The sequence below is a fragment of the Oncorhynchus mykiss genome, chromosome 8 (genome assembly GCF_013265735.2).
Source record: "Oncorhynchus mykiss isolate Arlee chromosome 8, USDA_OmykA_1.1, whole genome shotgun sequence".
NCBI classification, from domain to species: Eukaryota; Metazoa; Chordata; class Actinopteri; order Salmoniformes; family Salmonidae; genus Oncorhynchus; species Oncorhynchus mykiss.
In genome coordinates, this window is record NC_048572.1 from 28,581,408 (window position 1) to 28,598,671 (window position 17,264).

Genomic DNA, 17,264 nt, shown 5'->3' on the forward strand with positions numbered 1-17,264 from the left:
CCTATTGGGGCGGTAACCAAATTGGAGTGGGTCTAGAGTGTCAGGTAGGGTGGACCTACCTGACCAATGGTCCTTGTCTCTCAAAGCACTTCATGATGACGAAAGTGAGTGCTACGGGGCGATAGTTGTTTAGCTCAGTTACCTTAACTTCCCTGGGAACAGGAACAATGGTGGCCCTCTTGAAGTATGTGTAGACAGCAGACTGGGATAAGGATTGATTGAATATGTCCGTAAACACACCAGCCAGCTGGTCTGCGCATGCTCTGAGGACGCGGCTGGGGATGCTGTCTGGGCCTGCAGCCTTGCGAGGGTTAACACGTTTAAATGTTTTACTCACGTCGACTGCAGTGAAGGAGAGTCCACAGGTTTCGGTAGCGGGCCGTGTCAGTGGCACTGTATTGTCCTCAAAGCGAGCAAAGAAGTTGTTTAGTCTGTCTGGGAGCAAGACATCCTGGTCCGCGACCGGGCTGGTTTTCTTTTTGTAATCCGTGATTGACTGTAGACCCTGCCACATACCTCTTGTGTCTGAGCCGTTGAATTGCTACTCTACTTTGTCTCTATACTGAAGCTTAGCTTGTTTGATTGCCTTGCGGAGGGAATAGCTACACTGTTTGTATTCGGTCATGTTTCCGGTCACCTTGCCCTGGTTAAAAGCAGTGGTTCGCGCTTTCAATTTCACGCGAATGCTGCCATCAATCCACAGTGTCTGGTTTGGGACTGTTTTAATAGTTGCTGTGGGTACAACATCGCCGATGCACTTGCTAATGAACTCTCTCATGTAATTATTGGCGGAGAATCACGTCATATTTTTAGATATACTGTAGGCCTACCGCAGGCGACATGAGTCTCACTAGTGATGAGTAATGTGGTGCTAAAAGTGGTGCAGGTCTTATTTATTTAAAGAGCATATTGAAGTAAGAAGCAATAGGATTTGAAGCAATAGCCTACAACTATTTTAGCACTGTTTCCCACTGCTCTGAGACAAGCATGGGGACTGGTCTTGATACATCAATGAGATTTTTATTTTCACTGAATCTCCATCTGGGTGTAGAAATGTTATGCTCGTAGTGTAACCTTTATTTAACTAGACAGGTCAGTTAAGAACAAATTTATTATTTACAAGGACAGCCTACTCCTTAATCCCTGTCGGGGAATTGAACCCCGGTCTCCCACGTGCCCGCACGACACAGGGATAGTTTAGCTAAATAGCCCAATACTGTACTCCCGATCGTCACGTTGTACATTACCATATTTTCCGTTCCATCCTGACGGAAACCGAGGGTTTTTAGTTTTTTCTTGGAATAGAAACACCATAATATTAATTAAGCAAGTACCAGTCAAGTTTGGACACACCTTCTCAGGGCTTTTCCTTATTTTTACTATTTTCTACATTGTAGAATAATAGTGAAGACTTCACAACTATGAAATAACAGACATGGAATCAGTTAAGAGCAAATTCAAATTTACAAGGACAGCCTACTCCTTCCTCCCCGTCGGGGAATTGAACCCCGGTCTCCCATGTGCCTACATTCTCCAGTACAGCCACTATTGAAAGCTATCAAATGCTTCTCAAAGATGCCCTCTGGTGGTCAAACTAGCACTAACTAGCATTAATGGTACCAGTGGTTCACACTTAGCGTGCCATAGAATTCTAGCGTGCCATTCAATTCTACAGCATCATGCAAGCTGTGCTGCAGTACAACTTTTAAAGGACAAACTTTTAAAGGACGAACCACTGTAGACAGGTGTGTGCCTTTGAATACAAAAATAAAATGTTTTGCTTTGTCACCTTGGGGTATTGTGTAGATTGATGAGGAAAACAATTGAATCCATTCTAGAATAAGTTTGTAAAATAACAATGTGGAAACTCAAGGTGTCTGAATACTTTCAAATGCACTGTACACTCACTACATGACCAAAAGTATATGGACACCTGTTCGTTGAATACCTCATTCCAATGTCATGGTCATTAATATGGAGTTGGTCTCCCCTTTGCTGCTGTGACAGCTTCCACGCTTCTGGGAAAGCATTTCACTACATGTTGGAACATTGCTGTGGGGACTTTCTTCAATTCAGCCACAAGCATTAGAGAGGTCAGGTACTGATGTTGGGTGATTAGGCCTGGCTCGCAGTCAGTGTTCCAATTCATCCCAAAGGTTGTCGATGGGGTTAAGGTCAGGGCTCTATGCAGGCCAGTCAAGTTATTACACACCGATCTCGACAAACCATTTCTGTATGGACCTCGCTTTGTGCACGGGGGCATTGTCATGCTTAAACAGGAAAGGGTCTTCCCCAAACTGTTGCCACAAAATTGGAAGTACAGAATAATCTAGAATGTCATTGTATGCTGTAGCGTTAAGATTTCCCTCCACTGGAACTAAGGGGCCTAGCCCAAACCATGAGAAACAGCCCCAGACCAATATTCCTCCTTCACCAAACTTTACAGTTGGCAATATGCATTCGAGCAGGTAGCATTCTACTGGCATCTGCCAAATCCATTTTTGTCCATCGGACTGCCAGATGGTTTCCACTGCTCCAGATTACAATGGCGGCGAGCTTTACAACAGTCCAGCTGACGCTTGGCATTGAGCATGGTGATCTTAGGCTTGTGCTCCTGCTCAGCAATGGAAACCCATTTCATGAAGCTCCCGACGAACAGTTCTTCCACTGACCTTGCTCCAGAGGTAGTTTGGAACTAGACAGTGAGTGTTGAAACTGAGGACAGGCAATTTTTTTTCTCGCTACCCGCTACAGCACTCGGCGGTCCCGTTCTGTGAGCTTGTGTGGCTTCTAGACGTTTCCACTTCGAAATAACAGTACTTACAGTGTACCGGGGCAGCTTTAGCAGGTCTATATTAGTAGGCTATATGTAAAGACCAGGTTAAATTGTGAATCGTCTGATGGGTGAGAATGTTATCAAGCGCTTGTCAAATTGTGAATGAGGGACTGAAGTGTGTGCAGCCTGCGCAAGAATCTCAGCAGAGCATGTCTTTCATGCAGCTTTTTTCTAGTTATCGTTAGTCGCATCATGCAGCCTTAGTCTATATGTTTTGAGTTCTAATACATTCTGAGGTTTGTATCACAACTAAAGTTGCATAAATAACTCAAAATGAAGGATGTAGCAGGACCTGTTTCAAATGATCATTTTGTTTAACCACTCAACACAGAATAGCCGCAGTTGTCATTTTCATCTATTTACACTGACTGACCACAGGTGAAAAATGAAAACCTTATTGCCTTGTGATTGAAAAACGTTTTCCCGGGAAGTTCTGAATGTTTCAACATGTCAGTGTTGACGACTTTGAGCTTGCATAATAAGGGCAGGATACACCGTTTTGGCTCTATCAACAGCTGTTATAAATCTGGAATACACAGCTTGAAGTGAGACCAGTTAATTTGCTCCGTCATGCTGATGAAAACGAAGGAGTGAACATAATGGGATTAACAGCATATATGTTCTACATGCCTGTGAGGTGTGTGTGTGTGTGTGTCTAAGAGACAGGGAGACTTCTTGTGCGAGTCACTATCAGACCCCATCGTGTATCTTTCCTTCTAATCTCTACCTTGAAATTAGGCTGTAGTCACAGCTCAGTTGGTTGATGCCCGCAATAATCTTTTGGTACATCTTCAATTCCTATCATAAACACTGCAGGGGCCAGGGGTGTTGCTGCTGCTGCTTCACATGTCAGGCTTCTGGTTTCTGGTGAGCAAAAGGTGTTTTCAAAGCCATGGAACCATTTTCAAATGGAGAAAACAAAACCGGTAACTATCACTGAAATGTGAATAGTTGGTGTATACAGTACATGTAGTATTTTTGTGAGGTCCTGCCTACACAATTATTTTTTCCGTACTGGGACAATTAAGTTATGGAATTGAAGACTTCTCAGGTCCAGTTGTTCCAGGTCATCTGAGTTCATCTATAATCAAACAATACACAGGCTCTTCACTGCTGAAATACTCCGTTTGAGGTTGGATGGACTGGACTACAGGCCACTGTATTAGAAACACAAGCTAGTGCTCCTCATCCACAGCCCTCCCCAGGAGAGCAGAGAAGCGTAAGCCAGCTTTCTGCGGGGCGCTCCACAACCCCATCACTAAAGTGACATTTTCATTTAGGTCTCTGATATCAGCAATATGGCTTAGCGTTTTACTGCCTCAACGCCGCATGCTCTCGTTGCTCCCCCGTCCCTTTATAAACAAAGAAAGAGCTAAATAAAAACTCCCCAACATAATTTATTTGTTTTACAGTTGCAAGATTTTTTTTCTTCTTCTGGCCTGCAGTGAGATATGACGAGAGTAAAGTTTAAGTATTGATCCAGCAGCCATGATAGTAGTGGGTGTCTGTTTGGAGAGGAGTGGGAGAAAAATACTGATTTACGTTTTTAAGAATAGAGCCACAAGCTTGTTTAGGAATGATTTTCAGTGTAAGAAAAACTGGTAATGTACAGTTGCCCTTTAGTTAAGGAGTGATATAAAAAATCTGTGACATTTCTTAGGGTAACATTTAAGGAGTTGCAAAGTACTGATACTTTAATTAACCTTATAGGAACTTTGTGTAACTTAAAAGGGCTAATAATGCAATGTATCAGGCAGCAGTGGACCTGCAGTGGATCATTCCATTAATATTTCAGTAATAACAAGAAGTAGGGCGTTCACTCACTGCTCTAGAATGTAGTGAAATACCGGTAAATTCAAGAGGGTGCTACTAAATTGTCTAAACATAGGCTAAAGAAACCTGTCATTATTATTCACACAATTCATTATTAGATTGTTCTCTACAATATTATAACCTTAATATGCTTGTACTTAACAGTATTACATGAGAACGTTCGTTTGTTGTGACCGTTGTTAATTTTTAATGCACAGCTTGGTTGTTTCTCTTCCATGTTTCTGCGTTGGGAGGTGGTAACGTTTGGAGACGTTTTTGTGCTTTGAATCATAAATAAAACTTGATACCATCTCCATATCCGTGGCTTTCTATTCCTCTAAGCCCGGTCAATCAACATTGACAAGGGCTGTTTCTATGGTGATTTAAAGGGGGGGGTTCTTGTTTTTTCTCATCTTATTCAACTGTCACTATGCACCTGCAAAAAAGATAGCTCAGACGTGCGAATGCCTTTTTGAATGTTGATTTAAAAGGGAAAAACTCAGAAATACACCATCTCTATTGAACATATTTTCATAAACATTTAATGAAATCAATTTATGGGTGAACACCCTACAATGAGTGCTAGGAGCACACTAGAAACTCTAGAGCAAGTTTGTGGAACGGCAAAGAGCGCTGACCTTGCATGACTTATGTCATACCCAGCCTCGGGGCCAGCTCGCTGAGCTGACATTTAAGAACAGTGTGGTCCCACCACATCAGCAACACCAGAGTGCACAGCCACGAGCGTGTCAGCAGCCAAACAGGTTGTGTCCAAGTCTACAGACTAAGCTAACGAGACCAGCATGTTTGCATGATCAACTAGCATTTTCCCTAACGCACCGCAGGACCTAGTCACCAAGGAGACATGCTAGTTTGCTAATCGCCACCACAGATCTCAGTAGGACTGTCAGACAGATTTTTAGCAACAGTGAACATTAGACTAATGGTTCAATTGGCTTAAATAGCATACAGCTCTGAGCAACCTCCTAGATCACCAAGAAGTCAGTTGATGTGTGACTGATTTGTGGTGTCCTACGCATGCCACAGAGCTTTATGAGCTCTGTCAGTCTCTCTGAAATGATATGTGACGCATGGCTCAATGTGTGTAACACCTTAGATGTTGACAGAAAATGGTCTGGGTCGTGTTCATTTGGCACCTGATGGAACAAAACGAACTGGAACAGGGAGGGACTATCTTGACTTGTCCAATAAGAAACACACACTTTAACTTTCCATTGCAAATCGTTTTAAAAAGTTTGCCATTGTCTGTTAGATTTACGGTGTTAGATGAACTGCAAAAATGACTTGTATACACACCCGTACGTACACTTTGACACAAAGGTTACTAAACAAAGTCAGGGTGGAAAGCGAGATGAGGGATGGTGTTGGAGAGGAAAAAACAAGACTTTTGTGAACTAACACCCTTCCTAGCTCTGACTTTGTTGAAAACTCATTTGACGAAAAATGTACTGACTGACTGATGTGGATGTCCCACCTATCTATCTTAAGATGAACGCACTAACTGCTAATAAGAGCTTCTGCTAAATCACTAAAATGTAAACATTGATTTTTGAGAACTAGTAACTTTCAGATTATATTCTGAGATTGATTGATTGCTTTGTGTGTGGAACACTACTACCCTACAGCAGTGTGTGCAATCGAGTGAATTATTAATTGATCCCCACTGTAGCATTTAATTCTTCTCAGATATACATTCCTATCAATATTTATAATGTCGTTATTATGTGTATGTATTTTTGGTCCCACTGTAACTCAATTCCTTTTTCTTTCTCTCACTCTCGTGCTAACATTTGCAGTACTCAATGTTATAAATGACAGTGGCGTCCTTGGCTTTAGACTTTGTATTATATTCATTTCAGTTACCAGACCATTTTATTCAGTTCAGGGACAGTGACGTGTAGTACTAAGATATTGCAGTCATGGAAAGCAAAACCTTCAAAATATTACAATTTTGCCCCTTTATGTCCTCATAAACCCACCTATCCCTTTGTCTTCAGGTTGCGAGGACATTGTGGTGGAGAGCATCTCTCTGGACACGGTGGTGCCCATCCTGAAGTGGAGCTCGCAGCCCTACGGCTCAAAGTGGGTCCACCGGCAGGCCATGCACTTCCTGTGTGAGGAGTTCAGCCAGGTCATGACCTCTGACGTGCTCTACGAACTGGGCAAGGAACACCTGGTGGCTGCCATCCAGTCAGACTATTTGCAGGTGAGAGGCAGGCATGCACTCACTCACTCGCTTTGTCTAGCGTTAGTAGGCCAGTTTAGAATGCATCATGTCATATATATTGGCACACTTGTTACAAACCAAGCGGAACTAACTAGACCTTGAATTTGGAGGTTTACAACATCCCTCTGGTGGCCAAGTTGACCTATTTTAATAAATTCTATTGGTTGTTGGCTAGGCCTATACCGCCTAGAGTCTAATTGGCTGGTGCGGAATTTGTTTCATGAAATAATCATGCTGGTCGTGTTAGCATAGTGGCTAAGTGTGCCACGTTATCTCATGGGAAAGCTAGCAAATACCACTTTCGAGAAAGAGTTTAAACAAGTGTTCATAAGTATAGACCTTGGAATTTTGAGAAGAACAGGAAAATAAGCAATAAACCAAATCTGGTAAGAATGCACTTTAATTTTTACCAGTGTTGGTTGAATCCGATGGTCTTGCAGGAGATACTGTGGTCCCTGTTCCAGACTGTTGCCACCAAATGCTATGGATATATTCAGCCAACAAAGGAATTCTACAAAGGGAAAATCGTAGCGTCATATGTGAAATCCATTTGACAATAAATACAAAGGCTAGGATGTTAGCATTATACAATCTTCAAACGCGTGAAAAGGCACTTTAACTCAGGCATGCACAACACAATGAAAAATAAACTCTCAAACATACTGTATTGACATTATATCTGAAAAGTCGGTTTTCGTAACCTAATACATCCGATAATAAAACAGCCAAATGAACATGACACGAGCTGATTTAAAAGTAAAAGGCTTTGGAAACAAAAAGCTTGCGGTACGCTCAGGGCTCGGTTGGCATTTCAGCGATACGCTTGTTTTTCTTAAGTCTTCGGAAATATAACAGGAATTTCGCATTAATAAGAAAAGCATATACTTTAAATATGAAAATACTACATACGTCTCAAAATCAATATCCATCTTACCTCTATATTGTATAATGTCCTCCGGATTCGAGAAGAACGATGACGAGTTCAACGATGAGCCTTAATTCTAGCACAGCATCCAGCCTAGCTGACTCATATTTTTGGGGGTTCCTTTTTGTACCACTTTTTTTTCTCTGGCCTCCATTGATTTAGTTACCCTAATCTTGGCCGTCCTACAAGGGTAAAAAGTCCTGTAGCTTTTTACCGGAATATGATAAAGATATGAGGTTTAGACCATTGGTTTTCTTAGAGGAGTATCTACACGATTGACGATTAACATTTTACCCGTTGGTCAAAATATGCGTTTTTGATTGGACACCCTACCTAGACTGGAGTGAGAAACTGGTGCTAATATAGAGGCATTTTTTGTTTACAAGCTAACGCCATGTTCGAGGATCCTGTATCCACTCCCATGTAAACAGACATTTTTTTCCTGATTCAAACTTTTAATGACACGGCGGAAAGGTCATTATCAGAGAGGAGACGGGTATGGTGAGTTGGCAGGAGAGGCGGTGTGCCCAGAGGGTAATTGGGGAGTTGGTGGAATTGGCATGGTCCTTCAGAACACTCACTTCCTCCCCCTTTCTCTCGCTCGCTCTTCTCCCTCTTATCTCTTACTAGTGCCAGTGTATCATGATTGATTATACTGTAGGTGTTTAACGAGTATCTGACGGGCTTCTGCTTCATTGCTGGGAAATATATATGCTTTTGAGCTCTTTGGAAATAGACTGGATATGAGGGGGGATTTGCTTGTAGAAGTTGATGATGATAGATGATATTAGGACTGGTTAGTGGTCGTGTGCTGTTAGACAAGGCTGTTTTATGAGGGCTCTTTGTGGCATACAAATAGGCTAACTGTTTGAAGACCAGACCAGTTTATGAGGACCTTGGGTGGCATTTCAGTCTTCTAAACGCACACAAGCAGAGTGCCAAGTAACCGCAATGCAACACATTTCCACATTCCCACATTCACAGACGAGACGTTTTGAGATGTAGGCTAGCTTACAGAAAGCTCTGCAGGTAGTGCCGTGTTTTTGTGTGCGCTGCGAGCCTGGGTGCTTTTAGAGGATAATGTCAAGTCACCCTTGGAAGACTAGGCTGTTCGTGTGAGGAAGATTAAGCTGGGGTGTATTTATTAGTGCACACCTGACCGTAGCAAACCTTGACCAATTTCAATTGGACAAATTATGGTAGGTACCTCCCCGTTTCGTCCCGTTTGCTTCCGCTTGGTTCCTAGTGAATACACCCCAGGCTGTGTAGGGACCTGCCAGGCCTCGGAGCAGCATCCTTGACTGGTGCTGGGAGAGCTTCCGGCATCTAACATCGTCAAATCCCCAGCCCAAACGGTCTATGATGAGCAGATTAGTGTCCGCCACAGGGGTTCCTGGCTCAGTGTTACATTCAAACACATGCAGGAGAAGAATCTCAAGCATACACGAAGACACACACACGCACAGAGGAATGCAAACGCGGAGAGACGCACACTGGCAAGTATACATAGTAAGGCATTACACATTTTCTGAGACATGCACACACACAGGCTAGTTTACACCTTAATTCTCTCACTTTCACACATGACAAAAAAAAACATGCATAAGCTCATAGTACATAAATACACATGCACGGCACACACGATGCATGCCAACGCACAGCAATGGTTTGGACAATTATCTGCCTGGAGGTCAAAGTCATGCCATCAAAGACAAACCCTGTGCCCTCTTTCACCCACATCAAAGCTGAAACGCTTCACTCAAAGCAGCAGACACGGGAGGACTGGACCTGGCATTCTGTGCTTGTTTTTTTAGTCCAGAACGAATGTATTTAATTTCCAAAGAGGATTTAGAACAAACACAGGGCGCTCATATCCTGGTAACTTTCCTGGTCTACAACGAGAGGCAGCTTGACGCTCATTCATTTTTCTACAGATCCAAAACACGTGACATTACAGGTAGAGTTCAAGCGGACAAGTCTTAGTGGGTCATCTTCCTTAACTTTGCCAATAAGAAACTTTTGTTTTCATTGCAAAACGTTATGGTACAATGTGAATATACGCCTCATCTCCCATGGCTTCTAATTATTGTCTCGGTATACAGGCCAGCGAACAGGACATCCTCAAGTACCTCATCAAGTGGGGAGAGCACCAGCTTATCAAGAGGATGGCCGACCGAGGTGAGAGACCCATTCCTCCCTCTTTCTCCCTCCCTCTCTTCTTCCCTCCCTCTCCCTTTGGCCCTTCTCTCTCTTCTCCCCTCGCCCCCTTTGGAGTAGGTGGAAGATACCCACATCCACTGATACAGGCTCAGATATTGTTTCATTCCCCAAGCTGTAATGGTTACAGTTAGGTTTGAAGGTAAGGGTTTAATCTGATCCGAAGTCTGTAGTTACAGGGCAACTTCTGCAATCAAGCTCTTTCCTTCACTCTCCTTATTTCTCTACCCCTCTTTCTGTCTCACTCGCTCATTCTATACCTCTCTCTCTCTCTCTCTCTCTCACACACACACACACACACACACACACACACACACACACACACACACACACACACACACACACACACCCCCCACCCCTGACAAACTGCTCTGGGCCAGTGATTTATGCCCTCATCCAGTTTAAGTGGAGTAATAACTAAGCCCAGGGGAGACTTGGCTGAGTAGGGCTGGACGGGACTTGACTCAGTCTAACCAGCCATAGGCTGCAGTCCAAATGGCACCCTATTCCCTACGTAGTGCACTACTTTTGACTAGAGCCTTATTGGTCCTGGTCAAATCTAGTGTACTACATAGGGAATCGGGTGCCATTTGGGACACAACCATAGTCAGATGAGCGTTTGGGCCAACCGGAGAACAGGGATGTCAGGCTTACTCCTTCTCTACACTTTCATTTGTTGTTCAAGATAAGCAGTCTATTTTGGGTGCAGCTAGGTATTTTGTTGAAGATTCTTCATTGGAAATTGGAAAACCATAGTTCTCTCCCAAAGGGGTTCTTCCTTGGCGTGGGAAACCAGTTACTCCAGATACACAAAAAATACAGCAGGACCGAACTCGAAAAGTAGTTTGAAGCAGCTTATGTCATTTTCCAGTGTCTTAAATGACTTAGTTTGCATGGAGGGATGGATCATACACATATGTTTTGGCTTTTGTGAAGGTGTGTGTGTGTGTGTGTGTGTGTGTGTGTGTGTGTGTGTGTGTGTGTGTGTGTGTGTGAAAATATATACCTTACTGCAGGAGTAAGCAACCCGATTTAGCCGAGGTCCGGAACACAATTATTAATCAAGTAAGGTCAAATAGATTAGGTGGCATTTTCCTGTGGCAAAAACAGCTACGCTGTGAACTAATGCACTGCAACGTTCTAAATAGTGGGAGCTTGGATACTGTACATCCCGATTGCATTGCGTGTGTGTCTTACTGTGTGTGTGTATCCCCCCTCAGAGCCCAACCTCCTAAGTGGCACGGCCCACAGCGTGAACAAGCGGGGGGTGAAGAGGAGAGACCTGGACCTGGAGGAGCTCAAGGAGATCCTGTCCCCTCTGCTGCCCTACGTCCGCACCGAACACATACTGCCCCCCCACAGCGAGGTCCTCTCTGACACAGTGAGTGTGTGTGAATGAGTGTGTGTGTGTCCGCACCGAACACATATTGCCCCCCCACAGCGAGGTCCTCTCTGACACAGTGAGTGTGTGTGAATGAGTGTGTGTGTGTCCGCACCGAACACATACTGCCCCCCCAACAGCGAGGTCCTCTCTGACACAGTGAGTGTGTGTGAATGAGTGTGTGTGTGTCCGCACCGAACACATACTGCCCCCCCAACAGCGAGGTCCTGTCCGACTCGGTGCAATGTCTTGATTCTCTGTGGTCATTCCATGGCACTTATCGCAAGAGTTGAACGTGTCCTGGTTAAATTCCTAATCTAACCCCTCATACACTCATGGCCACCTAATCATCCCCAGCTTTCAGTTGGTTTCTTCATTTCCTTAATTCTCCCTACAACTCTTCCCTAACTCTGGTCACTATATAGGGAAGAGGGTGCCAATTTTGGACACAGCCAATGTGTTCTCAGTCAATGTACCTGGTCAAAAAAGGGTTAATAAAGGTGTGTTTTCCCAGGCTAAAACAGTCATACAGGGGCAGACAGAATCTGTGAGGATCTTTATTATAAATGTTTTCGCTGTAGATCATGTTATGCACTATGTACTGTGTCTTGTTGCAGTGTTTGGTTTAAGTTGAGGTAGCCTAATGCAGCAAGTAATTTTGTTGCCAACATTTTCGATCTATGAAGCCAGCAGGATCAGTCTGGCTGTAGTGTATGTTGCATTCCTCCATTTAACTTGACTGCCCCTCTCCTTCCTGCTTTCCTTCTCACTCTCCCTCTTTTCCCCACACCTCCTCTCTTTTTCTGCCTCCTCTCTCGCTCTTTTCTTCGCTCTCTCTCTCCCTCTCCCTTCCCACTCTACCCCCTCCCAGATGAAGAGGGGTCTGATCAGCACCCCTCCCTCAGACATGCTGCCCACGTTGGAGGGTGGAAAGGCCAACTCTTGGCTGAGGCAAAAGAGTGCCGGCATCTACGTGCGACCTCGCCTCTTCTCGCCCTACGTGGAGGAGGCCAAGGTTGGGACAACACCACACAACAGAACCACTACGTGCGCACACACACTGCTTGTACATCTCAAAATGAACAATGGTGGGCACCGTCACATCTAAGATACAAGGGGTGGATTGAAATTACCCATGCTATTGTCCATTATTGTCTATGAAGATTCATTACAATTCGCCCTCGGAATTGACTGATTTGAAACCTGAATTGACCCCAACCCTGTGTCTCACACACACACACACACACACACACACACACACACACACACACATTCTAACCCCCCTGTTGTTGTACTGTCTGTCAGTCTGTGCTGGATGAGATAATGGTGGAGCAGACAGACCTGGTGCGCCTGCGCATGGTCCGCATGTCCAACGTGCCCGACACCCTTTACATGGTCAACAATGCTGTGCCCCAGTGCTGTCACATCATCAACCACCAGCAAATCGGTGGCAGCCAGACGACCCCACCCTCAGTGGTGGCCAATGAGATACCAGGTGGGTGGAGCTGCAAAGCTAGCTTTCTTCCAGCTTCCCAAAATGAAAATGATCAAAACATAGCTGTAGATTTATTTATTTTTGTCATTTTGTAGCTCTTATCTAGAGCGTCTAAGTCAGTTCTTCCTGAAAAGATGCTAATGCAATTGTAACAAGGAAGAAATGGTGTTGAGCAAGCTGCTATGACAAACATGGATAACTTGACTGAATAAATCCTGCCTCTACCAATTTGCAGTCTTCCTACAAACTCCAATGGCCGACATGAAACATGTAGGAGATCTCATGAAATTGTGGTGCACGTCAAAGTTGGCCCTTAAGTACCGATCTAAAGTCTGTGAGTTTTATTCCGTAACGTTTCAGTGTAGGTTTGGGAATGATGAACCTTAAGCTTAAGGCGCCACTTCTACCCGTAAGTTAGTACTCTGTTATGGCTATTTCTCTTCAATACAAGATAAGAGAGCGACTTCCCCTCCTCCATCTATCCTCATCCCTCCAACAAGTGATGAACCTCTTTGTTTTCTTATCTCATTGCCGATCCACTCAGTGCCCAGTGAAGAGGCGGTTATGCGTTGCATATATTGTTAATCTCCACCACGCTGCCCTGACAGGGCCTCAAGTTCTCAGTTAGCTCTTGATTTTCTGGGTTTGGAAAGGCATTCCTTTGCTCTCGCCTGCTGGCACCCTACTCCCTTTATAGTGCACAACTTTTGACCAGAGCCAATAGAGCAATTTATTAGGACTGTGTGGGTATATTCTATATTCTTCTATGATCTCAGACGAGCAGTAGTTATTGGCATTATTGACAGAGATGGGACGACCTGCGAGATGACCCTTTCACCCTTCATCTCTGTCTCCCACTCTCTCCATCCCTTTCTCATCATCCCGCCCTCTCTTTTTCTCCTACAGTTTTCTCCCTTACCATAGAGAGATGACACACTCTTTCCCGCCTCCATCTCTTTATCTTTCTGCTTTTCTTTTGTCTGCCCTGCCTTTCTTTTTTGTATGATTCCCCTTGGCCTCCACCATTGGGCTTGCTTTCACCTATCCTCCTCTCTCCCATTTCTCTCGCTCCTTCAGTCCTAGTGTTTCTCTCTCTCACCCCCCATCCAATTAAATAGCAGCGTTTCTAATTCCTCAGGGACTTAGTTCGGGAATGGCTAACCCTACAAATAGCAATGTTGGGAGATTTGGAAAGCCATAATCAATCAACAATATAATAATACTCCTGGTCAAAATATTCATCTTGAACTTACAATCTGTAGGTACTATGCGATAAGAAAGGTTCAGAGTTTGTGTGAAACATCACACTACATTTGGAAAAAATATGGCACATGGAAATCATAAGGGGGTGGTTTACGGAGATAGGTGGGATGGCCTGAGAGTAGCTGAGGGGTGGGGTTAAGAAGATAGGTGGGATGGCCTGAGAGTAGCTGAGGGGTGGTTTACGGAGATAGGTGGGATGGCCTGAGAGTAGCTGAGGGGTGGGGTTAAGGAGATAGGTGGGATGGCCTGAGAGTAGCTGAGGGGTGGGGTTAAGGAGATAGGTGGGATGGCCTGAGAGTAGCTGAGGGGTGGGGTTAAGGAGATAGGTGGGATGGCCTGAGAGTAGCTGAGGGGTGGTTTACGGAGATAGGTGGGATGGCCTGAGAGTAGCTGAGGGGTGGGGTTAAGGAGATAGGTGGGATGGCCTGAGAGTAGCTGAGGGGTGGGGTTAAGGAGATAGGTGGGATGGCCTGAGAGTAGCTGAGGGGTGGGGTTAAGGAGATAGGTGGGATGGCCTGAGAGTAGCTGAGGGGTGGGATTAGAAGCTCATGATCAATAATAGTTAAGACTGAAAACACTATATAATATATACTAGATATGTTTAAGTACTATCTATCAGGATATAGTGTATATCAAATAACTATCTTTGCTATGTACAGTAACTACTGTGTAAAATTAGAATGTAACTTGTCATCCGAAGACTTGATGGGCCAATAAAGAAGAAAATCAATTCCCTCCGGGACCATTGAAAAGGCTAAATATTTCCGGAGGCTGCGGGCATTACAGCTAGGCCAGCCAGGTCACTCAGTTATGTTTTTGTAATGAACTCCCTCTCAGTTCCCAGGCTGGCCGTGGTGAAGGAGATGATCCGGAGGCTGCAGGACCTGCGTCACACGGACCAGGTACAGCGTGCGTACGCCCTAAACTGCGGCGAAGGTGCCACGGTTAGCTATGAGCTGCAGATCCGCGTGCTCCGCGAGTTCGGCCTGCCGGACGCCGCCGCAGAACTGCTGCAGGTGAGATGCCAATCAATCTTTTACATTTTTTTTATAGATTTGTTAAGTTTTATTGAACTTAGTTAAGCTGTAGGTTGGCACAAAGAGCTCAGATAAGTGCATATAAATGATCATCTTCAGCACAATTAAATGTTTTACTTTTCTTCAAAGATATTTCACCCGAATTTTGTTAACTGCATGATGCAGGTGATGCACGCGATCAGTCGCCAGTTGCCGTGTTTGGAGCTCGCACAGGATAATGTACCTACTGCCGTCTATTTGAAATGTTATGGTAATTTGATCAATGCTCGCTGCCATTTCCTCGTGCAAACTTTCGCCCATAGTGTGAAAATTCTATGATAGTGAACGGATTCTCAACTACTTCATCCGTCGACAGAAGTGCCTGTGGCCATCCACAAAAAGAGATTTTGTACCCGTCTCCCTTTTTGGGTATATTCTAAGCATATTACCGATGCTTTGTAGTCCCCCATTTTGCCCTCAGAACAGCCTCAATTCATAAGGGCATGGGCTCTACAAGGTGTCGAAAGGCTTTCACATGGAGGCTGGCCCACAGTTATGTCATGTTGGCTGGATGTCCTTTGGGTGTTGGACCATTCTTGATACACATGGGAAACTGTAGAGAGTGAAAAACCCAGCGGCGTTGCAGTTCTTGACACACTTAAACCGGTATGCCTAGCAACTACCACCATACCCTGTTCAAAGACACTTCAATGTTTTGTCTTCACCCTCTGAATGGCACACATACGCAATCCATGTCTCAAGGCTTAAAAATCCTTCTTTAACCTGTCGCCTCCCCTTCATCTACACTGATTTGAAGTGGACTTAACAAGTGACATTAATAAGGGAGCATAGCTTTCACCTGGTCAGTCTATGTCATGGAAAGAACAGGTGTTCTTAATGTTTTGTACAATATGTCAAATAATAGGCTATATATCAATATCTAATGTCTAGGCAGTAATGGATTGGTCAACATCCTAAAGGATACGGTGAGGAGATGTTGTTTTCATGCCGTGTTCCTTTTTGTTTGGCTGTGTTTTTCATTTAATACACTGAAGGCCTCTGTCACCAGCGTGCCACTTTAATGACAAACGTCTCAGGAATTCTGGCTGGAGCTCATCAGGCATTTTGTCCCCCCTCATTACATTTTATTTAGTTTTCCATTGAGTGGTGACTGGGCCAAAGTTAACTCCAACGTTGAACTGAGAGCAGAGGAAATAATGAAACATTTTTTGACTTCCCCCAGTTAGAATGACTCTTTTTTTTTTTACATAGCTGTAATGTAGCAGACTGCCTTTAAGACGAAGTATGTCTAGTTTCTTAAGTAGCTTTGGCAAGCTGTTCCTCTGCAATTTTGGACTAATTTGTTGTGTGCTGTACTCCACCCCTCATAGAACCCTCACAAGTTCTTCCCGGAGGAGCGCTTTGGCGACGAGAGCCCCGTCCTAGCGCTGCGCCAGCCGTCGGTTGGCAGCCGGAGTGGAGGGCGTTGCCGGGTCAACAGCAGCCCAGTTGTGGAGAGCATGTTCACCGATCTGGAGGCCATGGCGGGCTTCCACCCACCGCTGCCCCCTCCCCCGCCGCCTTATCACCCACCGGCCACGCCCACTCACAATGCCCAGCTCAAAGCCAGTGGGTGGAGGCCTGGCCGTGCCCCCAGCCAGCCCCCGTCACGCTCTTTCTCCTACCCCTGCAACCACAATCTGCTCCACCACACAGTGAGCTCCTCCTCCAAGCATGGCAGCCCCGCCTACCCACCGGCGGCCAAGCCCCTGGCGCCAGACTGCACCAATCGCCAGGGCGGGGGGGTACGCACCCAGCATCAGGATAAACAAGGGGTGAGTAGAGGTCTACAGGACTTCAGAGCTGTAGTGTTCCCCTGAGATAGTGGTAATGACAGGGCCTACGGGGATAGCGGGAATGCAGAGCTGGAATTGTGTGGGAATGTGGCGAGGCCATTTGATCGAGGGGAGTGTCATGAGCTATGTTGAAATGTAGGTGGCAACAATGTGTAATGGAAGAGAGGAAAGTGGGGCCCTATTCTCAAATGTACTTCTGAGGGACAATGAGAGCT

The 17,264-nt window shown here is 44.9% G+C and overlaps 1 protein-coding gene across 1 annotated transcript in view; it reads left to right on the top strand.

Annotated features, from left to right (window-relative positions):
* The window catches only part of btbd7 (BTB (POZ) domain containing 7), a 110,522-nt gene that overhangs the window by 86,304 nt on the left and 6,954 nt on the right, over window positions 1-17,264 (top strand). Inside the window, exons 4-10 of the mRNA XM_036985231.1 lie at window positions 6,667-6,875; window positions 9,924-9,999; window positions 11,259-11,419; window positions 12,291-12,434; window positions 12,725-12,914; window positions 15,015-15,193; window positions 16,585-17,028. Coding sequence (XP_036841126.1) covers window positions 6,667-6,875; window positions 9,924-9,999; window positions 11,259-11,419; window positions 12,291-12,434; window positions 12,725-12,914; window positions 15,015-15,193; window positions 16,585-17,028 — 1,403 coding nt within the window. The remainder of the gene's footprint in view (window positions 1-6,666; window positions 6,876-9,923; window positions 10,000-11,258; window positions 11,420-12,290; window positions 12,435-12,724; window positions 12,915-15,014; window positions 15,194-16,584; window positions 17,029-17,264) is intronic.